Source organism: Temnothorax nylanderi, unplaced genomic scaffold (assembly GCF_030848795.1).
Source record: "Temnothorax nylanderi isolate EJ_2023f unplaced genomic scaffold, tnyl_v1.0 TNYL_tig0228_pilon, whole genome shotgun sequence".
Lineage (NCBI taxonomy): Eukaryota > Metazoa > Arthropoda > Insecta > Hymenoptera > Formicidae > Temnothorax > Temnothorax nylanderi.
Window position 1 is genome coordinate 71,153 of NW_027249290.1, and position 26,759 is coordinate 97,911.

Consider the following 26,759-nt stretch of genomic DNA (forward strand, 5'->3'; position numbering starts at 1 on the left):
TTAACTTCGATGATTTTTAGAGGGTATTGAAAGAAACATATTTTAACTCTCACTTAATCTTTTATTTAATTATCATGGAAAAAAAGATAAATTAATAATAGATATTTTAAGATACAATGCGAAATAAAATAATATAAAAAGAAGTTCAAATATAGAAATATTTATAAACACACATTTATTCCAGCATCAGCAAAATACATATTCAGTACATATTGCTGTTGAACCAATGGAAAGATCATATTTGAAAGATTATGAATATATTCCTGGATTTATATTTGATAAAGTCTAATAAATATTCTGCGATTGCGTGTTGGTGTGCGTTATACAAAAATGCATACAATATATTTCTTCTTATTGGAACAATCTACTGAATTCTCGAATCGAATATTAAAATCCTTGAGAAAAGGACCTACACATATATCTCTCAGAATATTTATATTCGTGCAATGGTGCTGGATAAAATTAATTACTTTCACATATTTACACATATCAATATAAAACTTTTTACATTATTTAGATTAAGTAATAAATTGTTCCAGAGAACCTATTTATGGTCGATAATGATCGTAAAAGCGCATTAGAAATCTATTTGTATATACTTAAATCATATCAAGAAGTTACTTTCAAGCAAATTTTATAAACGAATAAGTCATAATAAACAGCGTATACACAATATATAAAATAAATATAGAGAAATCACAGATCGCGCACGTTTTACAGTCTGAGTCTTTAAGAAGTATATGTACAATTCATATTATAAAATCGAATATAATTTATAAATTCGTACATATTATGAACAACACGATAAAATAATATTAAATATCACAATAATCATACTAAATTCCGCTTTATATTGTCCTACGTATTCAAAATGAAAGATATATATATTTTTCATGTATCTATTTGCACATAAAAAATTTGTTTTAGTTTTTGAATAGATCCTGCGTTATGTGGATTGAATAATAACGTTTTCATTCAAAAAACAGAAAGACAAGTAGACAAACCAAATATGAGTGATTAATTTTGTATTGCTGCATCCCGGAGAATCTTGAAATACTCTATAAGAATGTAGTTAAGATATATTAAAATAATATAATGTCTTTTCTCTTTCTCTCTCTCTCTCTCTCTCAATTAAGATAAAAAACAATATCTAGTAAAAAGATTATATATGCGTGTATATTAGTAATATACAGTTGTTTGGATACATATCGTTACGTTTTATTAATTACACTTACAAATATATATATATTGAAACATATTATACATACATCTGGACATCAGTTTTACAAATATAAGTTTCATAGTTCTTTACCAAGAACGATTATTATCAACCACTATGGTTCTTTTTCCAATTATATTACTATACTATCAGCTACTTCAGAACCTAGCTACTTTAAACAAACAATAAAAAAATGTATACATAGGCTTTGTTACTTTACGCATAAACTTTACCGCATCTTAAGTAACACTGATGTGTATTATGTCTTTCTTACCAGTTATTCCACCGTAATACATATTACGAGATCATATGTATATTATTGAAAAAAGTCAATTTGGTATTATTTTTCTCTTTTATATTCTTTTTGTTCATCCGATGGTTCTTCACGAACGGCTAGTACCATTCTTAACATAAGAATGGCGAGTAATTTGTCTAGAGGGTCCATGAATCCTCGTTGTATCCATTTTGGTATCGTCGTGCGTGCATGGGAAAATCCCAATTTCTGAAGAATATAATCGATCCCGTAGGGTTCTATACTTTTGCCGGCCCATGAGAGTAGCCTTGACAGAAATTTATGACAACGTTATCTTAACTGGTTTCGATACGGAGAGAGAGAGAGAGACTACATTTAAGAAATAACTTACCTTACTGTCGGTTCTAAGTGCCATGTTTTACATCTGTATGATCGCCAATCTTTTATGAACATTTCAGCCGGATCAAACTGTTTGCGTTTCTTCTCGTCCTCAGAAATAACAGCTATGCTAGACATGTTAACTGTACCTGTGTTTATATTCTTTCTTTCTTGTGAATCGGGACTGTGCGCTCTCGCACCCATGTTCTGCATTGTATGCTGTAATATAGGAAATTTCATAAGAATAAGGTGCTTTTTTCTAAATATAAGATTAGATTCAGATTTAAAGTTATTTTAAATATATATTTTCAATAAAGCCCCTACCACTCTTTCCTTTTCTTTCACATACGATGTAATAAGATCATGTAGGAAGAAGAAGGCTTCGGCATCAACGGTAACAAATATATGATCTTCAAATTCTGTTATAAAGCTGCATTCAACTAATGGTTTTTCGCCTGTAAATCGGAATAATTACAACATAATCACAACATTTCAACAATAATTTTTTAGATTAAACACATTTTTACACATACTACATTATTCTGAAGTTAATGCTAATGAAATAATATATCATAGATACATACTTTTAGATCTAAGTAATAAAACTAAAAAAAAATGCCATGCTTTTACTTAAGCATTACTAGTTGTTTATATTAAGTAATTATGAAAATTTTTAAATGCATGTATACTCTTTGTTACATTATCTTCACAATATTATGCTTAATTATAGCTTCATGTTCCAGATTAAAACATCAGAAAAGAATTATAAATTTTAATTTGCTTGTCATTACATTATGAACTTTTTAGGATTTTAAGAACTTATTAAACAAGACTATCAGCATACAGGTATGCATACAGGTCGCTTAAGCATTTATTTAAACATGTAAAACATACTAAATAGATTTCTACCTTTTCTCATCATTCCAAACATAATAAACTTCATTCCATATATACTTACTATATGAAATATGCTTAGGAAGTCCTAAAAATACACGAAAGAACCAATTGCAGAATAATTAGGACAGTGAAAAGACATGTAATATTGTGCTTTGTGCTTAATGTGATTTAACATAAACTTGTACCGATGGTATATTTATTAATATAATTTCATAACATTTAGAAAAAAAAACCACTATACGTATTAATTTCATTAAAACATTGATGTGTATTTATTGCACATTATTATATTTCGCTTATTTTCGTATCTAATAAAATGTGTTATATAACGTTTGATTCGTATAAAAACAAGCAAGTAATGTTACATAAACGTATATTTAAACAATTATGCAGTGATCGTTTGAAAAATCGATGTTTTTTAATGTACATACCTATAACGTCTGGTGTTCTAGCAGTTTGTAAATGTTCAGTTTTTAGATGTAACTGCAACGAAGGCAAAGCGAATATCACTTCCCGTGTATGCGAGTGTTCTTGTAGTTTACCAGGCGTTGCGGACGTACTCCTTCCACGTGATGCATTACTACCGTCAGATGTACTGTCCACTCTATCCCTCTCGACACATGGAAATCTATCTACCGCTATGAAATGAAGGAGGAAGTTAGACGCATATAATTTTATAGAAAAAAATAATGATAAAATTTCTTTTATATTTGATATATACCATCAATTTCACTACTAGCAAATGCATAATGAAACCATTCTTGTAAAGATTTAAATTGCGGTGGAAATAAAACACTTCGACTTAATCTACACACGGTTGCCATGGAATGATGTCTTGCGTGTTGTTCTTGTTGATGACCTAAACTGATGGTTAACGTCTGTACGACATGAACGTCGTACGTGTTAGGCGCTGCGTGTAAAGAAAAATAAATTTATTGTTTACACTATTGATACACTATTGAAATAGCTATGATAACTATTTAATATTAATTACTTTCAACACTCGGGATTTCTTGGGCTTCAGTAGCGAAACTTATACAGGGCTCTTTTAACGAGAACAGAGCCCAGCTTTTGCTTTTAAAATTAATTCCGTGGAAACACGCTAAGCTAATATTACAGCCGTGAAGTTCCATTGTACCACCGAGGACAGTACCAGTTGATGGCAAAGAAAACCTTAGACTTCCCAATTGAAGACCAGCTACTTGAGTTAATACTCTTTGCCAATGTCTATGATGTCTAGCATCTGATATCGCAGTCTGATTTAAACTCCATGGACCTCCTACAATATTTTAATTAGCATTACAATTATCATTATGATAGCTGATAAATGATAACGGTTTAAATTTACCGTCAACAGCAGATCTCTTCTTTTGTTGTTTTTTCTTTATACTACTGTTATTCATTCGTTGATGTTTTGGCTGTAATGAACTAAATACTCGTTTGCTACTCTTAAATTGTTGACTGAAAAACTCATCCAGTTTGTAAAACATTTTCAACAAATCGGCTGTTGTTGACTTACTAATCATAATTTGTAATTGATCCCAACCCAAATCACCGTGCATGAAAATGATAGCGGGTCTGTAATAAACATTTATTAATATATTTATACGTTGCTTTTTAAATGTTTAACGTTGACAAAATAATATTGTGTTTTCTTGCCTATTTTATTGAAGCAATGCATTTAACTTCATTAAGATTAAAACATACCTTCGGGTCGGCATGAAAGCATCACCACTGCTACTACGATTAATCTTCCACTCGTCTCTAAGAGTAACATCCAACGAAGACACTCGAGACATTAGAACACTTGTTCCCATATAATCCAATCGTAATTCTAACGCAAATAATTTTAATCCCACTGTATGATCAGGTTCTATTCCGGGTTCTTCTCGAATGTGTACTATGACAACGCGTAAAGAAACATAAATTAAATTCTACAATAACTTATCAATGTACGTGAATTTAATTATTAAAAAACTCACTGTAAGTATCAATTCTACTTAATTCAATTGTCCCACCAACTATACCACCTTTCGCATCTAAACTCGATCCTCCTAAGCCAATGCCTATGTATAAATTTTTATGTCCTGTGCTACCAATAGACAGTCTTCCATCTGATCTGAAATCCTTTGTCATCCAGCTAACATTGCCCATTACGTTACCCATATTCATATGTACATTTAGGCGCGTAAAGTTCACCGCAAATAACACTAATGTCTCCCACGCGGATTCTCTTAATTTGACTTCGGATGACACTTGTTTGTCTGCGGTAAAGCTCCAGCCTCTTCCGATGTCTGATATGAAAGTAATATTTAATATAAGTTTTTTAAGTTTACTTTCGCTAACTATGCAAATTACAAAAGCAAATACCTTTTAATCGCGGTCTTGGCATATCATTTTCCAAGGTTAATTTCAATTTTTCTCTATTTAATATGGGACTTCTTTCAGGTGCGCTTTTTGACAGTGGATCGCATGCATGCCTATCGTAATGTTTCAATAAGGAGCTACCCATGACCGCTTCTTCCTGATTTAGAGGACTTCCATCCCCTTCGGAATATGCGGTGCCTGAACTTAAGTCTCCCAGAAACAAGCGTCTTACTATACTACGTCGATACCAAGCCTTTGGAAATGCCAGAATTTCTGTCAATCGACGCATGTCGTATTTAAAAGAGGCAGATCCAATATCAATGATTGCTAAAAATTTATATTATATAAAGACAATTTATTATAAAACCATTGTTAAGTACATTTAAATAAATTAATAAATTATGCTCGACAATTTCGAGTTGCATTATATACATACTTGAAAATCGTATGACAGCACGACTAGTATCCGAAAGTTTCTTAAGCTGTTCGCTTTGAAAATTCAATTTTCTGCTTCTTGACAAATGAAATTTTACAAATTCGACGTTGATACTCAACGAATCTTTTCTCTCGCTATCCGATAAAGGCGACCATTGTGCTTCTTTTAATCCTGTTTTCTTTCCCCCACCATATGGGTGAAAAATATAAACGGAAAAATCCGCTAAACAACCTGTGACAGATAATCCACCGATAGCTGATCCACCTATTTCCTTGCCCGTCGTTTGCGACTTAAACTCCCGAAATTCTCTTAACTCTTCCTCAGCACGTTTTGATGAAAATACGATATCAAGAGATGGTAATTGTAACATACATTCTACTCGGGAAACTGGTAAACACGAAAATCTATAAAAAGATTGAAATTTATTAATAAATGTCAGACCCCTTAAAATTTATATAAATATTCATAAATGTCTATTATATACCTAAATGTAGATGGCTGCATATGAAAGTATACTATTACATCAACGGGGAAACTGGCATAAACATAATTGCTATTTGCAGCAGTGGCTGCCCATGATGTGTTTTCTGTATTTTCTAACAGAAAGCCAGCATTTGTTTGCACATTACTCTGGAAATTATTCTTGCTCGGAATTGGCTCTAGAGTTTGTTCTAAAAATTCAAGGATATGAGGACTAATAATAGTTTCCTCTGGAATGCTTTGAAGAGTCATCCAAGCAAACAGACTGGCCTTTTTAGTACTAGATTTTCTAAGTACTGTCATTGTAATTGGATTTAATAGACTGTTCTCAGTAGATATACGGGGAGATAATGATTCTTCTGGAAGAGTTTTGGATTCGTAATGAACCTGCAAAATAGTTTTTCCTTTATATCATTGTTTAAAAAATATATAATTATCGATAGATAAAATGTTAAATTTTACCTTAACATCCAAACCAGGAATGTGAAAAATTGTTAAATCTACCAAAGGCACACTTGCATGTTGCAGATATTTCAATCGAGATGTACTAGTTGTTGACGGCTTTTCTTTACTATTTAAATGTTTTCTGCTGCTACTGGGACTGCCAGGTTGAAATTCGAATGTACCACCAGAACACGATCTTTCTTTCTTCATTCTACTCAAGCTGTAAAGGAAAAAAGACAACAATTTTATTTCATAAAAATTATATTCTAGAAAGTACTAGAATAAGAAAGTCAATATACGATAAACATTTATGTAATCTCTTTTTTTAAAGCAATTAGTTTAGTATAGAGAGATTAATTAGAATACGAGTTCTTCACTAATCTTGAAAATATGTTAAAGTTATTAATAATTAAGAATGTGTACAATTATGTATACAATAAATTATATATATTATGGATATTATTTACAGTTTAATTTCATCTTCTTTCCCTGGGTCTTTTGTATGTAACACGCATTTTCCACTATTAATTAAAACTTTGACATCAAGTTCAAAATCTATATTAGGTTCTTGAGTTTTCTGGGATGTAATAAACGGAGAGGATGTCGATGAAGCTTGCTCTTTTCCAAATGAATCGAGTAATGGTGCACTGCAAAGCAAGGATAACATAATATACTTGAGAGGTATTTCATATAAATATATATTTCAATAATTATTGAGAGTACATACTTTCCCTCCATGCTGTCGTAACTAGATGTACAACTAATATCTCTATTTTTCTTTCTCAATTCAACTCGTTCTCCTTCTATCTCAATAGTCTCTGGCCATTCTAACTCTCCCTCTGGTAAACTCAAATCAGAACTAGCGCTGGGTAGAGACGATTGCCTGATATAAATCACAAACAATTAATTTATATTTTTTTTATTTCTAAGACGGTTTCAATCATACCTGCACATTGTATGCGTATCACTAAAAGTAACTCGTGGTCCACCAAGCCCTCTTACTCGCAGGGAAGCTGATCTATATAATAACAAATTATTTTAAATTAAACGGGTTATTTAATTAAACGCTATATGTAACTTAATTTAAAATTATTTTTAAAAAATTAAATTAGAAAAATAATGTTTTAAAGAATTATCTAAAATTAAATACATAAATGCATACCGACTGGGACCGCTCCTAGGACTGCTTTCATAACTAGCTGAATTTGCTGAATTAATTTCCGTATTCATATCTTCCGGACTCTCTAAATGATGTTCTGGCGTGGGCGAGGGTACGATAAATGATCTTGAACGATACGTGTTCGGTTTGCTACCAAGTCCTAATTTACCCTTAATACCAGAAGCTTTCACCGATTGTCTTCTTAGTTTCTGAATCATATCCCTGGAGAACATATTTCAAATGAAAATGTGCAATTGCAAAGAAAGAGAAGTCATTTCATGACATACCTTCTAAAGTCTTTAAATACCATCGCTTCTAATTCATGTAGACGTTTCATTTCCTGCTCGATTGTACCATGCGAAGCGCCCAACGATCGCAAATCGTTTATAATTTTCGCTTGTTCGTTCATTTCTTTCTCTATCAATTGTGACCTCTTCTTTGCATCGAGTGTAGGATCGAAGATAAATGCTGGGAGACTGTCCGTCCAATTTTTCGATTTTTTCATTAATATGCTTTCCTATAAATGCATATAATTTTAATTTCAATAAAAGATATGGCTACTCTAATTCAATATTGGGATATCTTTAAATAATAAAGTTTACAAGTATTGCAAATAATTCTGAATAATAAATGCTACCAAAATCTAATTTAAACTTTACGTATAGTTTTATATATATATATATTACGTAAGGTGTTTTTTTTATTGTGCATTACTTACTTAAACAAAGGCCGCGCGTATAAATGGGAAAAAATAAAATTAATTAAACCATACTTTTTTCTTAACCTGGCTAGTGCTATTTTCTGGTTGATCTCCATCGTCGCTGTCATAATCTGGAGGAACGTGAATATCATCTTCCTCTTCAGAACCAGTTAGCATCGTTAATGTATGTCCAAGAGCTGACAGCTGTTGTCCTACATTGACATCAAGATGAATATCGACTCCTTCCATTTGCCATTGAACATTTAAGATCCATTTAGCATTATCTAGAAAAAAATAATTATTTTCAAAAATTTTACACAAAAGAAAAAATGATATATGATTATATGCTTCTAAAAAATATTATTTTCATTAAATATGCAGATCGTACCAGACTTATCTTGTTTCTGAGCGATAGTCCTACTACACACTTCGTAAGTGCCTTCTGATACAACACATAAATTCATTATATTACTATCGGTCATATCTGGTTTCCAATCGTCCAAAGAAGTTTCGAAGTCTTCCGCAAATCTCAAGCATAATCCTACAAATCTAATAAGAAAAATATAATTTAAAATATAAGACATATAAATATCAAGAGCTTATAAGTAAAAGAATTATGTGGGCACACACATATACGTACCTTCCTTTACTAACCAAACTGCCGCTACTACATGCGGATATGCTTGTATTTTCAAGCGTTACCACAACAGCACCTCGCGATTCTCCGTCATAAAGGCTTCTGTTTAATCTCCAATTATTTGGTGGTAAGGGATTAAGCGGTATACATATGCCCATATCATCGACTGTTAATTGCAAAAATAATGTTCCAAGATGAGGTGCGCTGAGCTGACTCGTCAGTTGCCCAAATGGAACTTTTTCAAATACTTGCTGAGTAGCAGTTAACACTTCCTTGTTTAAATTAGATCGCTTTTCATTCCAGTATTCATATGCATTTTTGTAATTTAACCAAACGAGTATAGCTTTATCGATAGCTATCGGTTGTATATAAATCAATGGACGTTTAAGAGTAATTAAAACTACTTCCTTGTCTTCACCCTGAGCCATTTCCTCTTGAAATGCATTTCGTAATCCTATTCTAGTATTGAAGAAAGCAAATTGTTGAAATTCGGGCTCTGCTTCTTCAAATAATACATTTTTTAGCAATTGTCCCAGACTTAAATTAATATCAACTTGTGCTTTGCCAAATAATTTCATGTAGGGATTAGGTTGAGTAGCTCCAGAAACATTTTGCACTCTGTTAGATAATTGAAATTCTACTGCACCCGTTTCTAATCGTACTGCCGAGTTTGTTGGAGTTGTTGCAGTCAATTGAATCCTCTGTAAAGAAATCAAGTTCCTTTTATGATGGATATCCTTTTATAATGGATATTTTTTTAGATTGATCAAAAACTGTCGTAAATTAATAATGAATACACAGATGCTAACGGCAAATTTCCAATAAAGCAAAATAAATATAAAAGATTTTGTAAAAGATCCCTTACCTTAATACGTATAATTAGTGAAAATAAAATTCGTTTCAAAGTAGAGTTGGTTGATTCATCGTCTTCGAGCCACAAAGGTACTGGTTTTTCACCTCCATAGACTTTCTGTACTACCTCGTTTACTTCTTTCATAAATACCTTTTGTACAAATACCAAATGATTTAGAAGATCCGTTGTTAAAGAATGTTCAAACACTCCGATATCTGCAGTTGCACTTAGGTAGCTACCTTGTCTCAGTACGACACCATCTGCAAGACAGACATAATTTTGTTTAAAACACAACTATTAAAACCTAAAAATACATGATTCATATATTATTTACCTGCTAGTTTGCTATCATTCAAATTACTGCTTCCGTCTTGAACATATTCGGCCGAAACATGTACTTTAGGTAATTCAATACTTGCTTCAGACGGCAAGTTCGCTTCTGTCACTTGCAATTTTGTCGTGAAACTCAGATTATGATGAGGCAAATCTATAGTAAACTTAGCCTTGCTGCCTGTTATGCCGGAACTGTTCACTTGGTCCATCTTGTACTGTGCTTGGAGAGATGGTAACAATGCCGCAGTTATACTTAGGCTTTGCAATATTATGTGGAACTGCATAACGATAGGTTCTAAAAGACCAGACACGGCCTGTGGTTTCTCTACGTCTATCGAAGGAGCTGGCGCGTAATGATGCGGACTGCCCGGAACAGCATCTACATCGTCTTGTTGTTGTCCCCGCGACATTCTTGATGATGTTCTAGTAACTCTTAATTCCTGCAAGGTAGCTTTCCTTTTTAGACGTGTTTTTTTTTTAGAATTTAAATGTTATTGCAAGATTAATATTTACCTGCAACGTGGACGACAATTGTTTGCTGCCTCTAGTCATCATTCCGTGTAATGCTACAGGATGCTGCGGTATATCGATATTTACAGCGCCGACAGTCAATAAACCGCTGTTCTTGTCCTTTTGACGCCTCGTAATGCTGGAATATAGAGCTTGTGATTTTCCAACGGTAACTTTTACGACTGTTTGTTGACTAGGGGCAACGCCTTCCAGCAAGACAATCATGGTTCTTCCGATTTGTCCAGTCATACTGCATTCTAAACTTGCGGGCCGCGATTTCTTGCGGCAAGTTAGACTAGCGTGTAAACTAGTAATTTCTGCCTCAAGCTTTAAGCCACTTAAAGTAGCCAATAATCTAGTTCTGTGGATTCGCGCAACGCCAAAAATAATTAGCCGTGTTCTTTCGCCTGTTACAATATCTGTAAATAGCATTCGATTATTAAAGCTGAAAAGATAAAGCAAACATTGAAAAATGTTTTATACTTACTTAACTCTCTCGATGGAGGAACTGGCGTTGAACTATTCTCCGCATTCAACCCTTTTTCAATATCAACATCTTTGGTTTCATTCAAAATTTCATACTTTCTTCCGCTTTTATAATGTTCCGCTGCATCTGCTGGTATCGAAAATCGATGGGTAATAGTTTTAGTTTCCGGACGAGTTGCGTACAAATCCAGAAGATAGTATATCGTTTTCCAGCATCGTGGCGTTAAATGTGCGCTATCTTTACATGTATCCGTAAATTTGTCTAAACCAGACCCGCTAGGGCTTGCTCCAAAACTGGGCGTAATAACGCCTTCGCTCAAATTAATATAGCCCTTTACACTTTTGCCAGTGCTTCGTAATTTTTGTGCGAAACTTTGCGGTCGAGATCGTACAGTTGCACCTGGTAATGCTTTTGATTGATTTGGTTCGAAACTGCTACGAAGCAACGGTGCTTCGGTCTTTTTACCACCAGTGAGAAACTGTTCTTGCAAATCAGATGCTAAAAAGTATATCATTCTATTAGGTGCAAAATAGATTGCACGCATAATTATTCACAATTAATAAAATATGACATATTTACTTGATGATGAGCCATTTTTCGCAACGTTGTCATTAACGATTATGTTAGTGTTACGTTTTCCTTCAGGCTGTTGCTCCTTTAACTCCATTTGTGTCTCTTTAACATTTTGATACATGTTACTTATTTGATGTAATAATCTGAGCAGAGGCATGTTTACTTGCTGGCTTATGTAACGAATATTTAAACTAATGTTAACCACTGTACTAGTATGCTTTTTCAATTGACCTCTAGATATATATAGAACATTTTGCTTTTGTATCATGTCATCTACTGTCATATCAGCCATTTTTTTAATATCGATATCTACGCCAATTTTTTCGCATAAAAATGCTGGTGTCTCTGGCGGTATATCGAGATAAAATTTCGAGTTAACTCCTTTTCTTAGCTGACATTTGTTATCTATAAATATTAATACAGGAAATATATTATTTATAAATAATATATCTTATACTTACAGAGTTTGTTTTAATAATATTTTTATAAACCTTACTTTTTTTCTTATCTGTTACTTTTCCAAATTCGCTCACGACTATATCAATGCGCATAGTATCCATACTGCCTACAAGAGATAAATTTGAGCCTAATGAATCTAAGGAGGACATATTATTTACATTTCCTGATCCAATAACTGATAGCATCTGTTGTGGCATAACCGATAAGGACGACAAAAGCGGTTCGAAAATCAAATGTGCATCCAATAATCTTAGAGAGTCTTTCATTGGATACAGGAAAGCACCGCTCTGTATATCGGAATCTTCGGTGTCGTCGGTAGTCATAGTGTTAATTTTTGAATCCTAAAAAAGAATATTTTTAATCGATATTGCATTGGAATGACCTATCTGTGTTGTAGAGTGGCAAAAATTGTGTCTTTTCAAATGTACCTTTGCAGACTTTTGCTCTGTACGAAAGACCTATGTAAGTAAAAACGGAAATGAAGATAAGCATACAAGTTTTTAATATATACAAATCTTCACATTCCCATAATACATACATTTCTGACATTTTATTATCGGAAGACTATATATTGTGATAGTGACTAGACTTACCCAATTTCCCTTTAAATTTCCTTTATCATTATCCTTAATAAATTCTTGCTGTTTTGCCATCCAGCTATACAGATCTTCCCCTGTATTTATAGGCTTAGTAGAATGACTTGTAGGAGATGTAACTTGGTCTAAACTTCCAGTGCTATGTTGACTACCGTGACCCATGCCTCCAGAATAGATGCTAGGATTGGAACCAAGTTGATGTGAATGAGAGATATGAATTTGCGGAGTCTTTTCTTCTCTCAATGTTCCGTAACCTGGTATAAAAATAATTTATCGATTCAATAAATACAACTCTATATATAGATATAATTATTAATGATAATAATAAATAATAGTAATAATAATAATAAAATTAACTATAAACAGAATAATAAGTAAGGATGCAGTAATAATAAAAGTTCTCAAGATGTTCAAAGAGATTGAATACTCTAGAAATACATTAATAAAAGAGAAAGGTACAATAAAAGTACGTACAAAATTGCACGATGATAATTATATGCAAAAGATGAGATCATGCACAACGATCTAATCGTTATTATTGTTCCAACTGCCTCACTCAAAGATGAAACTAAGTTGCTAATTACTAGTTACCAAGAAAATTAAACAACTGATTTACTGTCCACTTACTCATGTTATTTGGTTCTCGTGTTTGACTGAATAACCCACCGCTGGTGAGTAAGGGGAAAACGATACTTGCACGTGTACTAGCAGGCACTTGCGTTGGTTGTAACGTTTTTCCTCTCTTTGGAAGAGCTACGGGTGGAGAAGGAGAGGAAAATGAATCCGGGCCTGGAACCGGTGTTGCTAAAGGGGTCGTATCTTTCCCGCGAGGAGAGCTTACAGGAACCGTCAAACCATCACCACACATACCTAGTCATTTCCACATGAAGCCAAGCGTTTGTATAAGGTTACATTATGTTTGTTAATTACGGGATTAACAAGCTAATCGGTTACTAATAGGCTAATAAGCTAAAGAGCTATCGGAGCAAAGGGAAAAGAGGCGTTTGGTCGAACATACATAAGCATTTATGTACACGGGGTTAGTAAAAGCATTGAAAGCAAAATGATTTCTGATGGAATCGTAATGACGGATATATGTTCTGCGATTAATAGAGTACATTTTTCAAAAAGATATATCGTTTCTTTTTTTATATCATAATTTATAAAGCATACCATAATAAATAATATACAGGTATGTACAAATTGAAATTATTACACAAATTACTTCAATAATTTAATTATTATTATACAAATTGTTTTCTCTTTTAAATACTCTGTCAGCAAAAATTTATAAGGCTACGTTTATTGTATAATTTGTAATATACCTGATGTTTTATCTTGTCCGCTTTTGATATGTGTGTGTTTATGCATATGGTCCGTGTGGATGAGCATAGCACATTCATCTGTCACTTCCTGATCATCAACATCTCCTGCACTACCCTCCCCATCCGTCAACAGATTCTCCTATAAGTATTAGCAAACCAAAGCTCAAAATAATTTTTTAGTATTTCTAACAAAGCCAAATTTTATTAAGATAATTAATAATTATATAACATAATTTTGCATAAGATTTATATGTTTGTCTGATATTAACGTGTAGTCAATATCAAACTCTTTTTTTATTTTTCTGTAATATTATAACGTCTTAAATTGCCTTAAAAGCGTTTTAAAGCTGATTTTATGGAATAGCACAATGAAATACGATTAAAGAATTTTTAATATATATGTAGAAGTATCTTGAGAAACGTCTTCAAAAGCTGTTCTATATACAGCTATTTATTAGATAATCACATATATATTTTGCAAGCATTGCTAAACCTGCACCAAAGATAAATGTGTTGTATATGTATATTATATGTCAAAATATATATACATACATATGTAACATAAAATTGCTGCATTGGACAAATATTACAGCTTGTTAAAAACATATATACGTATGTAACGCATTTCTTAGCCATTATTTAATAACAGATTTGCAAGAAGAATTTTAAAGCGTTTAGTTTAAAATTTTATTTTTAAGAAAAAATATATAAAACTACTTTTGTTATATTTTGCATAATGCACAAATTTTGTAAAAATATTCTTTATTGAAGGATTCTTACTCCTTTTCACATCGATTTCTTCCTTCACTTCTGTCTTACTTATTTGCTGAAAGAAAAAGTTCCTAGCAAATTATGCTTTTTCTATTGATAACTTTTGGATATCTTTAGATATTATGAGGCTACACACACAAAATATATAAAAAATTATACAAATTATTGCAGATTGTTTGAAATCTTGATTTTTTAATACTTATATGTACGTATATTTTTGTTCTTAATACTCTTTTTCAATACTCATATACGTGTATTTCTTTTTGTCAACATTTCTAGAAAACGAGGCATCAATATTGAGGTTCAAATCATAATCATTGTACATTTTCCTCTAATCTACGTATAAAAAATATCTTACCTCATCAGGATCTGACACAGCAAATGTAACGTTTAATGGTTTAACGTGTTTAGTTTTGTAATTATGCTCCAGTAATAATGGCGTATAAAGTACGTTCTTCCATTGCCTGCTTAATACAATGACACCCTATAAATGTAGAAAAATTTAAAATTTATAATACTAATGAAGATACAAAGTTCTCATATAAATCAAATCTTAATTGTTTTAACAACTATTACCTGTCGCAATGTAGAAAGAAGTGGTAAATCAGATTCTTTTAAGTTAGCTTCAATATTTACGATTTCAGATAATAAAACGTAATTTTGCAATATAGTACATAATTGACAAGAAGGATCCTCCTGCAATGTTTTCGCTAAAGGTGTTAATCTTCCGTAACGACTCTAAATGTAAAAAAAATCAATATATAATATTAATAAAACCAACAGGAAACTCTTTATTGTAGTTGCATCAAAGCAAGTTACATACCTTTAGAGGCATATGTATTCCTTGTACGTCTAACGCTTCTGCCATAAGACAGGCAACAATTGCGGTAGATCTTCGATACATTGTTCTAAACATATGAACGATACGAATTGCGAACTTGTTGCTGGGATTCATCCATGCATTTATCGCTGGCGATGCCGTACTGAGCAAATTCCAATCTAATCTCGTGTAATCAATCTTTCTCGTTATTGGGGTACGTGGAGGCGCAGCAAAATTAAACCATACCGTTTTCAATTCAATAACGCATGATACGGTATTGCCATTTGTCACTTTCGACGTAAGACTGGTGCATGTAGCGCTCATATTCATTTGAGTGGCAGCAGATGCATTTGTCGGTTTTGTTTCTGCCTCTGCAGTAGTTGCTACGGACGCTAAAAGTAGGATAAACTAAGTAAACGCAATATTGATGCGATATCACTTGAAGCATAGTTTTTTTTACCAGCAGTATTATTATCTAATTCGTCTTGGCTTTTAACACTGTCTGTGCAAAATACTTCGGCCTCATTCTTTTTGTCACCGTCACCGTTTTCTCCTTTTTCAAACTGAGATCTCTTTACTACTTTTAATTTGATTCCTTCAAAACCACATTCAAACATAATAAATCCTAATCTATCTTCTCCACATCCCATGGTAAATTCTTCAGTAGCTTGCGGTGGTCCAGCCTGTTTCTAAAATGTGAGTTTATTAATAAATTATTGTACGTATTGTTATTGAAATAATATTGAAAAAAGAAATCTACGTACATTCAGCTTCTCTTTTTCGTCCATCGGATAATGTAAATAATAATCAATACACTTTAACGGCGACGTCATTCTTGTACAGGTAAATAATACTTTCGAATAATGTGCAGGTATAGCAGTAATCACTGCATCCTTTAATATCGAAGACTCATTTCTTAGCCTTCTTAATTGAGAATGTGCTTTGCCTGTGAAAAATAAAAATTTTACATTGCATATGTAGAACATGTGTGTGCGTATACATATCCATTTATTTACTTATATACCGATATTTAAAGTGACTATAATTTCTTCTTGCTGCTTCTCCGACGTTTCTATGTATACTGTTTCTCCTCCCACGTCAGCCACTACTGCAGTAGTTTGATGTCCAGATAAAAATGCTTTACTGATTTTGTTTACCTTCTTCTGATTCGGTAATGCAGCTGGTTTATGGAAAGTTTGAACAACTTCTCGAGCTTGTTTTCCTAGATAGAATCTCGCGGTGACATCGTCGAAACAAATCGCGAATAGCGATACACATGTCAAGTCTCGAATATTTTCTAACGCGGAAAACGAGATAATTTCTTCTACGACAGATGCTTGTAACAATGTTAGATTCAACTGAAAAAGATTTTAAATATAATTAAAGAATATGTAGGTATATGAGAAATTCGTAAAAAATTATTATCAATTATTACGTAAAACTATTGTTACCTTTGGTAAGATAATACTGCCTTGTATTTGAGTTGTGATACTTTCTTCATAGACATTCGTCTGTAGTGCAATTTTGCCTGTTAAAAATAAAATTATAAATACAAATTAACTTGGTTCATAGAGAAAAATATATCGTAAAAACTAACATTTATCATCACCTTGACCATTTTTAAGATTCCTTTCTGCTGTAGATCGTTTTGAACTAGTTTGGACTTGACTCCAATACGATAAACTTTGATCCTGTTTTAAAATATTTGCATCCTCCACTTTGCCTATACATTCGTTGTGAAGATGATTTAAGATTGTCAATGGATGTAAACTGGCTAAGGTTGGTATAATACTATCAATAAATCGCTGAAGTGATTCCAGAACCATAGGACTTAGCATAATATCGACATCTCCTTTAAATTTAACAATAACCGTTGTGCGTAATCCAGTTTCATGCAATATTGCTAATAATTCTTCCTCGTTATGCATCGCATTATCTTCTTCACCTAATCGTATATAAAATCTTAGATTTTCTTAAAACACCATATTCAAATATAAAAATTATCAATAATACTGTACCTTCCCTTTGATTTAGAGATATATCGTCCCACAAATAAGGATGTGTAGGCGTTTTATTGGATGAACTTGCAACAGGCGAGCCATCGGAACGTGTAACCATTTTCAACGATGTAAAACCTTCTGTGACAGTTTCAAGTTTTGGTATATATCGTCCACCAACGTAAACTAATCTACCATCATCCGCACGTTGAAATACAGGAGTAGTAAACGCGTCACCACCCGAAGGTAATGACGATTGATTCCAGTTTGAACAGCGAACCTATTTTTTATTATTATGTGTAGTAGTTTATTATGTATAGTAGTATATGTACTGTATTATAATATTGTATTAAATTAGACATTAATCAACTAACATATATATTAAGAGAAACATTAATGTACAATTGAATTCAATATAAAAGTTAATATAAAAGTACCTGTGTTAAGTGACTGACATAACTCGACATCAATAACGGTGAATCTACGATTGGTTTATTCACTTGCATGTGCAAATTTACAAGTGTGACATCTTCTTGTGAGGATACAGCAGAGATAAAACTGGTAGATGACACTGAATGGCTATCCGATGAATCTTGCAAACCGCAATTTTCAGTTTGATCAACTTTATTTTGAAAACTAGTGTTTCTATTGATCCTAGGACTCCTCTTTGTATTTAATATTTGTGTCTTTGCTCTTTCTAACGTATGCGCCTTATCCGAGATATTTACATTGTTGAGAGCCGAGCTCTCAACAATAGACAAGTCCGACGAAAATTTTTTCTTTATACTGTCATTGCGGCTTAAAACACAGCCAGAACCGACGATAGATTGACGTAAACTGGACGTTCGACTTCCGCTTAATCCATGACTCATATCTTCGTCGGCCGAGTAAAACGCTTCCGAGTGATTTTCTGATGACATGGATACTGTACGTTGTACCTACAAATATAAGTAATAAACGATTTTAATAAATATAGCGATTATAAATTTTCGAACACATAAGATATATCTTTTATATTTTACCTCCTGCTTTAATCGTTCTTCTGAATTTGTCCTCGCATATAACGAATGATGAGAATCCGATACATTCACTCCTTCACCGTCTCTTGTAGTTGATTGTGCAGATGTAGAGAGATTAAATTCAGTTGGAACTGTAGGTAAAGACTGTGGGCTGCTTAATTCAAATGTTTCTACATTCTCCGTTGCAGTAAAGTAATCTACGGCCAATTTCGAATCGGATACACTACTTTTGGGTGCAGTTTCAATTTCTGGTACACTTAAAATGGATTTACTGCGTTCTGCATTTAGTTTAGAATCGGAATCTAATTTTTGAGGTAATTGTGCTACAGGACTAGCATCAATCAAACGAGAATACGGTACATCTTTCGTATTCGGACCACTGCAACAAAAAATAAAATAAAATAAAATGAACGTTATGTAATTACATTAGATGCACATATAAGATATTTATATAACTTTTGTAAAATTATATCTTTAGATAACTTTTATATATACTATTTTTAATTCAATTGCTTATGCAGAAAATAATACTACTTTAGCTTTGTTAGCGATAAGGATAGAGATTATGAGATACAAAATATAGTTTCTAGATTAAATCATGCAATGTCAAAAAACGAATTAATTATTTATCTGAAAATATTAAAATAATTAAAAAGGTCGCTGCAAATTCCAAAGATTACCGCATCGATGTATAAGAAAATCTTCTGTCCAACGATTTCCTATCTCCACTAGATATCAATGGACTTGCAGACGCGACGTTTAATTTTGTACTATTATTTTCTTCTTTATTATGATCGGTCACAGACCTTGGACGTTCAATACTTTTCTTCAGAGTTTGTGGACCATCCTGACTGACTGTTACTTTCAATCCTGTTACAGGATAGCATACATCTTGCAAAGATATATCTTGCAAGCTATATGGTGGCGTGTGGAATATCAATTGCCCATCATGCAAAATAGACTGTCCAAACCCTTTCTCTTTACCAGGTTCATGAATTCTATGAATAAAAGTGATTTATGTCAAAGCAAGAAGAATGTACTGTTACGATAAAACTTTTGAATCAGTCATCAAACATGTTCATTATGTAAAGGTAAATATCTACCTATAGGCAGCAATGTTAAGACCATCTTGAAGATCGTGGTAGCTTGGTTTGAAAAATCTTGGTCCGTTCCGGTTATTGCCAAAGAATACGCAACCTCCTATACAACCACATTTCGTTGCCTTTACTCCACTTTCCTGTGGCCATAGAAACCACAAACGTTTTGTTGCCTCATCGTGCATTTTTAAATATTTATTTTGTACTAAGTGCAAATTGTGTTCTGGAGTTGGAAGAGAAATCGCGGCTTCTAGAACAACTGGGCCCAGAGATATTGATCCTACCTCGAGCCATATATCTGATCCATCTCCTATTATGTATACATATAAGAAATGTATTAAAAATTTCTTTTTTATTAAAAATTAAAAAAATTACATTTAAAGAATTTAATAGTAGGCAATAGAAGAAATACCTGACATTCGGCTGCTTGCGTTATTATGAGATCTACCACTACCAGTTGTATTAGTATTACTTGTATTTGCAAAATAATCTGCCGCAGACACAAACTGGCGAATAGATATTGTAGGTAAAACAGCGGTAACGCCCGATTTCACTTGATGTCCATGAAGATTACAAGTAGAAACACGAATCGGAGATATCCAAAATTGTATGGCAGTACCTACTTCTTGTAGGTATAAATCAACAGCATCTATGGACAGTCTCGTCATTCTGTATTTTATATCTTCGGAACTTGGGCACCTGTAATATTAAGAGATAGAGTAACAAAGATTATATCATTAATAATTCTTATCCTGTTGCTTTTTATTATTAAAAAAAAACAGAAGATATACCTGTAATGTTTATCAACATCACTCTCTGGACATTGCAGTGGCGCGAGACCATGATGGCATTGAAAAGGTAAATTGGGTGGGCGTAAACTATTCTCGGTATTTTTCGCCATTAACAAGAAAGTTTCTAATGATGTAACAAAGTGATGCAATTGGGGAGAAGTAATTTTCCCGCTTAATTTGCCCAATTGCACTTCGATCAACCACGCGTATTCCAATGTTTCCTGATCCAAACTTCTTCCTTCATTGCTAAACATAGCATGACCTCTAACTTGCAATGCACTCAACATTAAATGTCCCTGATTTAGATGATGTTCTTTATTTGATCTAGTCACGTTATCTGTAACTAAAGCAATGGCAGGAGAGAGCAATAACTGAAGTTGCGTTTCCCTGTAACCCTTTCTCATTTCAAACCCAAAACGTTCTAAAAGTATAACCGGGCATGGTGGATCATTTTCATTACAATTTTTTATCAGATGAGCTTGAATGTCGTGCATAGTAACACCAACAGTCACTTCTAACGGTCTATAATCTCTCGAATCAAACGGCTTAGATTTTATTTCTTCACCTTCCATAGATGCCTCGATACTGCTGTTTTGTACATCTTTATCTTTATTTCTTTCTGCAGATGTTGAAGTATTTCTACTTTGTTGCATATCGGTAAACATTTGATAATCTCCAAATACATTCTCCTTCAAGTGCATGAAGTTTTTTAGCAAAGATCCATATAAAATCAGTATGGATGGTCCAATTTCAAGTTCTAAACTAACTTTATCAGGCGTTATGGACTGCGGATCAAACTTTTGTGCACCACTTCTTGCCCATTGTAAGCCTGGCGATTTTCTACATTTAGGAATTCGCATAGGAGACAAGAGAATTTCTTCCTTTTCTGGAGTTGTTATATTAGCTTGTGGAGTAGGACCTAAAGGTGGGCATAGATGATAAATATAATTAATACTCAACGCCACAATTGGCACAGACCAGCAGTCCACCCAGCCTGACTCCTTTTGACAAAAGTTTCTCCATTTCTTGCCTCTATTCAATTCATGCAAGTGCTTATGAGATCCATCACGCGTCATGATTTTTGCATTCTTATCTAATGCTAATAAAATAACGCGATTGGTATTAACTTCTGGCAAATAGAACAAAAGATCAACGCTCTCTCCTTGAATCCAGAAACGTAAAGGTATCGTGACAGGTAAAAAGTCTACGAATGGAAGATCGAACGAGAGATCGAAAAGCTCCCCGCAAAAAGCGATGTGCGCATTCTCTTGGTTCTGAGACGAGCAATCGATCAAATTGTATTCATTGCAGAGCGTAATCAGTTCAAATTCCTTCAAAAGTAAACTAAATTTCCAAGTATATGGAACAAAGTGTAAAATATCAGGTCTCGCTTTACTCGCCCAATCATTGATCATATCTTGAAAAAAGTCTTTATGTGAATAAACTAAATTAGCAGTTGCTTTACATCCAGTTAAATTCAGCGTCCATTCTTGATGATCGTTCCATCTGATGGGATAATGACACTTTACTCCAAATTCTAAGGTCTCACTTTCAACTAAACTCCGATATTGTAGACTAGTTGTAGCTTCCAAATGCAGCAGTTGACCCGTTATCTTTGTGGTATAACCATCTTGCAATACTATCCATGGCATTGTAATTTCTAAATACGATCCTGGTCCTACATTAACGTGAACAGCATTTGTTTCTCTATTTTTACTAAAAAGTATATCAACTGTTGCCTCATTCAATGTTGACAATCTAATGTCGAACGATTGAACTTGTCTTTTATCTCCTGGTTTAGGTAATTTTGTAATCTTTAATGGTTGATAATCATTGGGAAAGAAAAACTTAAATAAATGCTCTCGTTGCCTATCGGCCCAAGGGCCATAACTGAAATCTGTGCCCTTTCCGCACTTAATATCGATACCCCATATGGGAGGCATTGCTTCAACCATGTCTCCATTCACCAGTTGTATCATTTCAGGATGTTCCGGTACGACACCGGGTTCGTCCATGTAATAATAAACTTCCATATTATTTGAACTCAAAACAACGAAACCTTCTCCCATGTATCTGGGTGGATCGTCAACCATTCCGGTATATTTCGGGCTAGGGGCTAAAATAACTTTAAAATTTTCGGCTTTGCACTTGGTAAAGTGCATAAAATGATCGTGCCTGGACGCTGCTGGTTTTGTAGAATATACAAAATGTGCTTCCTCCACTGTTATCGATAACGTAGTTGGTACTAATCGATTACCGAATACCAGCCTTCCCTAGAAAAGAAGAAATACATTGCGCGGCAATGTTTTACAAGTTTGTTTGTGAACAAATATAAAGTAGAATTAAAGTAATTTCTTGTTACTAACTGCGCAAATATCTAGTTTAATGACTGGTATCAAATCTCTCCAAGTACGTGCAATCACATGAGCTTCCTTCTTCCTGATGTTATCCACATGACGAGATACATCCATTGCATTAATTTGCGAATGACGAGTTTCATTAGCTGCATTATTTATAGATTCCCCATCCAGATCGTCACTGTTTATATTATGACTTTCCTCATCGGCAAACATTTGTGGTGTAAGACCAAAAGATTTTTCTAATTGTGCATAAAGTTGACAGCGATTATAAACGTGTAACTCGAAGCCATTTAACATAACTGATAGCCGTGTGTCAGAATGTGAGAGATCTACAATATAGAAAGTTTCATAAGATATACCGTTATTTTATTTTGGTTTTGAAATTTATATAATTATTATTTTATTACATTAGACATTATTAAGAAAAACACTTACCTTCTGATACATCTTTAGGAACATAACTTCTCCACCACCTAAATATGAGCCAACCATCCTGAATTCTAAAACTATAATCCGTTGTGATATAAACTATGTCCCTAAACATTATCTTGCCACTTAAAGCACTTAGTGTGACAGATCCTGTGAGTAAAGTAAAAATGGAATAAATCTCTTGAAATAATTTGTCGATTCTCTGTTAATTATATACTACATGTTCTTACCAACTTTAACATATCCGTCTCTAATAATAAATCGATTTAACAACTTTGTGAATATATAACCAGCCACTCTACTATTATAATAAGCGATATAAACAATCCAGAATATGGCAGATACTAGCGAGCATAGCAACCATATAAAGTTGCTATCCATCTTAAGATCATCCAGGATGACATGATCGGAATAATTCCAAAATGCCGATTCAACCACAAGTAAAGATGGAACTGTAGCATTGGATACTTCGTTCTCTTCCATGATAATGCTATTTTCCTTTGACTCTCAATTAGAAACTATTATTCATAGAATTTTATATACTGAAACAATAAAAAAGAATCTCTTTAACCCTTCGCAGAACATGTGTAATTCTGTTGATTTCATCGAACAAGTGGGTCTTTTACGCCAGTTAAGATTTTCAAGCTGTAACGGTGCCATAAAAAATCTGAAAAAATTCAAGTATACTTTCAAAGGCATTAAGAATCTATTTATACCGTTATATATATGCCTGATTCTTGTTTGGGTTTTTTTATGAGTCCGTAAAATCTCCGTAAAATTCGAAATGGAAATATCGAGTGGGTCTTGAAACTCTTGAAAGCCCCATTTGTTCTGCGAAGGGTTAATATTAGCAATACAAAAATTTATGTACATGCAGGGTGTCGCATGATAAATGTACTAATATTACTTAATCTTTTACAAATTATGAAAAATAAATGAAAATTTATTATGTTACTTAGCATAAATCTATCTGTATACGTTGAATTCACATGCAACTATTATCTCACTTGTCTCAACATAACCTACTCATTTCTATACAGTTGTAAAAAAGTCAATTAAATTCAATCAAGTTCGATGCTTGTTATCCAATATTTTTTTTAACAACATACAATTAACAAAATTGTGCTGACACATCAAAGGGAATTCTCGTGATATTAAAGCATTTAATATCACGAGAAACGGAGATACACGTTTTGCGCCTAACAAACGTAAGTTCAATAAACCGCATTTGCGCATTCACCGAACAGAAATTATACAACAGATTACAGAAATTTAATGTATCTCTCCGAAAAATAATTTATCGCAACGATCTCGTCTGCGGAAAACAGCGATTACCTGTTCAACGAAAAACGACATTTTACTTCGATGATTTACCTCTATTAGATAGTCGGGTATAAAGCACATTGACATTTTGTCGTGCCATTCATATTTCTACGCCTGTCATTATAATAATCCTATTGTCATTATAATAATCCTGGAGAGAAATGTCAGAAAGAGAGAGAGAGAGAGAGAGAACTGTCATCAATGAACAATGACACGCATAACCACTCCATACTTGACGTATGTATATGCTTCACCTGCTTCACCAATGCATTGTTAAGGTAAGTCCGTATGACGGCGTCAAAATATTCTATATATAAGTTAGGTAAAGCTTGCAAACGTACCTTGGTCATAGAAACAAATTTAAAATCCTGTGTCTCGGTGGTCTCGGTTCCGAAACTCATCGGAAAAAAGTGTTATTCTATCTATATCCTAGCGAGTATAATTGGTATAATTACTTGTATGTTGAAACAAACTAATCAGAATATAATATTTTCAGGTTATTTGTTATATTTATCTGAATTTTTAATGAAATATTCACATTAATACCTACCACACACATTAATACATATTTTTTAGTTGCTCTGTAATTTTATTCTGTATTTGGTTATTGGAGATATTTATACTGATTTCAGTTAAACAGGTTATATGTGCAGGAAACAGTGTATATAGAGAGAGTTTTTGAGAATTTCATTTTATTTGAATTGTTCCATTATATTATTCCTCACTATATTATATTATTGCTATATGTGAAATGTTTACGTAAACGTAAACGTAAACGTTCCAACTTTAAACTTTGTTCAAAATTGTTTCAGATTTATTAATGCTTATGTATATTAGACATATATAACTAGCAATAAATTATTCAGAACTTAAGATGACACGTTTATTAACCAGAAGCCCAATATTAGCGTTTATGTTTCCATTTGACAAAAAATTTAATGATGGGCACGATAAGCCTGTTAATATGCCTGCTAATGCAAAAATGAAACCACTGGACGACGAATTGGGTTGGGACAGAGTAAAAGAAATATTTACTTTGGAGTAAGTATCTTATTATACATATCTAGTTATAAAATCTTTTTGCTTTAATTGTATACATAAAATTTTTGCACAATGGATTATTGTAATTTTATTTTCCAGTCAAAATGGCATGCCAACGAAAGAATTGCAATCTATTACAAATATAACGCTATCAGGTATCGTAATTGGCACAGCTATAGGTGGTATGGGCGTAACTAAGGATACAGTAAATAATTTCATTGCAAATAACGAAGCAACACGTTTCATAAGTCATTTTGATGCAAAACGAGATCTTCAACAATCAGTTCTTGTAAATTTTTTAAGGAAGGGCGGAAGATTGGGGGCAAAACTTGGAACGTTTTGTTTCTTATTTAGGTAAGTCTCTTTTTTATGGTCTACAGCTTACAGAAGACTATAAATAGACAACATTTTCTTTTATAGTTCCATAACGACATGTACAACAGCATATCGAGGGAAGCTAGCGGTAGAAAATTATATGTTGGGTGGTTCCGTAACAGGATTGATATTTAAAATGAACATGGGGCTTCGAGCGATGCTCGTTGGCACTGGACTTGGTGCTGTATTAGGTGGATTTTGTGGTGGGGTATCAGTCCTTATTCTGAAATTGTCAGGAATAACTATAGATGAAGTATTAGAGGCTCAAAAACGGTGGATAGACTCGAGGAATAATAAGTAAAGTATTAGCAATTTTATAATTTAAATATTATAAATTTGATATTTCTTACAAGGATCTTATATCATGTACATTCAATATATCACGCTATGCCATTGAATGTATAAGTTATAAAGTTACACTAGCTATTTAAATACATTAATAATACGTATCTTTAATAATTATAGGATGCGTGAGAATATAAAAGAGTGCATGAGTACTGAATTACCAGAAATTAAAAAATTATACGAAGAAAATAGAAAACTGCAGAGTGCACAAAGTGAAGACGTTGAAAACGAAAACAAATAAATTTATAATTATATAAATAAATCTTGTACATAGAAAGACATCTA

The 26,759-nt window shown here is 33.0% G+C and overlaps 2 protein-coding genes across 5 annotated transcripts; one reads left to right on the forward strand and one right to left on the reverse strand.

Moving 5' to 3' along the window:
• Window positions 1-158: 158 nt before the first annotated feature.
• On the reverse strand, window positions 159-24,892 carry Tweek (transmembrane protein KIAA1109 homolog tweek). Of its 2 annotated transcripts, XM_071717865.1 has the most exons (51): window positions 24,765-24,892; window positions 23,621-23,932; window positions 23,397-23,540; window positions 22,968-23,290; window positions 20,602-22,874; window positions 20,223-20,509; window positions 19,817-20,120; window positions 19,394-19,711; window positions 18,717-19,092; window positions 18,132-18,632; window positions 17,716-17,974; window positions 17,295-17,642; window positions 17,149-17,225; window positions 16,722-17,055; window positions 16,462-16,643; window positions 16,158-16,386; window positions 15,701-16,089; window positions 15,454-15,615; window positions 15,236-15,361; window positions 14,107-14,245; window positions 13,409-13,651; window positions 12,779-13,035; window positions 12,614-12,643; window positions 12,223-12,526; window positions 11,733-12,131; window positions 11,154-11,651; window positions 10,670-11,085; window positions 10,158-10,596; window positions 9,836-10,083; window positions 8,974-9,671; window positions 8,722-8,882; window positions 8,406-8,617; window positions 7,921-8,150; window positions 7,637-7,855; window positions 7,421-7,492; window positions 7,202-7,357; window positions 6,942-7,121; window positions 6,493-6,694; window positions 6,035-6,417; window positions 5,551-5,954; window positions 5,118-5,441; window positions 4,730-5,041; window positions 4,455-4,647; window positions 4,096-4,325; window positions 3,742-4,026; window positions 3,469-3,657; window positions 3,179-3,385; window positions 2,809-2,832; window positions 2,175-2,305; window positions 1,864-2,069; window positions 159-1,779 (listed from the first exon to the last, which is right to left on the reverse strand). In XM_071717865.1, exons 2-51 carry the CDS (start codon window positions 23,871-23,873, stop codon window positions 1,560-1,562), a joined length of 15,096 nt encoding a protein of 5,031 aa, XP_071573966.1. In that variant the 5' UTR covers window positions 23,874-23,932; window positions 24,765-24,892; the 3' UTR covers window positions 159-1,559. The 2 variants fall into 2 exon arrangements, with proteins under 2 accessions (XP_071573966.1, XP_071573967.1); XM_071717866.1 differs by lacking the exon at window positions 2,809-2,832.
• Window positions 24,870-26,755, forward strand: 140up (complex I assembly factor TIMMDC1, mitochondrial). Of its 3 annotated transcripts, none has more exons than XM_071717897.1 (5): window positions 24,870-24,991; window positions 25,526-25,754; window positions 25,854-26,108; window positions 26,175-26,426; window positions 26,595-26,755. In XM_071717897.1, the coding sequence occupies exons 2-5, from the start codon at window positions 25,588-25,590 to the stop codon at window positions 26,713-26,715; spliced, it is 795 nt and encodes a 264-aa protein (XP_071573998.1). In that variant the 5' UTR covers window positions 24,870-24,991; window positions 25,526-25,587; the 3' UTR covers window positions 26,716-26,755. The 3 variants fall into 3 exon arrangements, with proteins under 3 accessions (XP_071573998.1, XP_071573997.1, XP_071573996.1); XM_071717896.1 differs by lacking the exon at window positions 24,870-24,991 and adding an exon at window positions 25,053-25,170; XM_071717895.1 differs by lacking the exon at window positions 24,870-24,991 and adding an exon at window positions 25,069-25,209.
• Window positions 26,756-26,759: the final 4 nt, after the last annotated feature.

Excerpts from the sequence above, each read along its gene's own strand:
- Tweek (XM_071717865.1), bottom strand. The coding sequence starts at position 23,873 with ATGGAAGAGAACGAAGTATCCAATGCTACAGTTCCATCTTTACTTGTG. Across the intron at positions 8,151-8,405 it reads CTAGCCAGGTTAAGAAAAAA|GAAAGCATATTAATGAAAAA; the intron begins GTATGGTTTAAT and ends ATGCATTTATAG. Across the intron at positions 7,856-7,920 it reads GTATTTAAAGACTTTAGAAG|GGATATGATTCAGAAACTAA; the intron begins GTATGTCATGAA and ends TATGTTCTCCAG.
- 140up (XM_071717897.1), top strand. The coding sequence starts at position 25,588 with ATGACACGTTTATTAACCAGAAGCCCAATATTAGCGTTTATGTTTCCA. Across the intron at positions 25,755-25,853 it reads AAAGAAATATTTACTTTGGA|TCAAAATGGCATGCCAACGA; the intron begins GTAAGTATCTTA and ends TTTATTTTCCAG. Across the intron at positions 26,109-26,174 it reads ACGTTTTGTTTCTTATTTAG|TTCCATAACGACATGTACAA; the intron begins GTAAGTCTCTTT and ends TTTCTTTTATAG.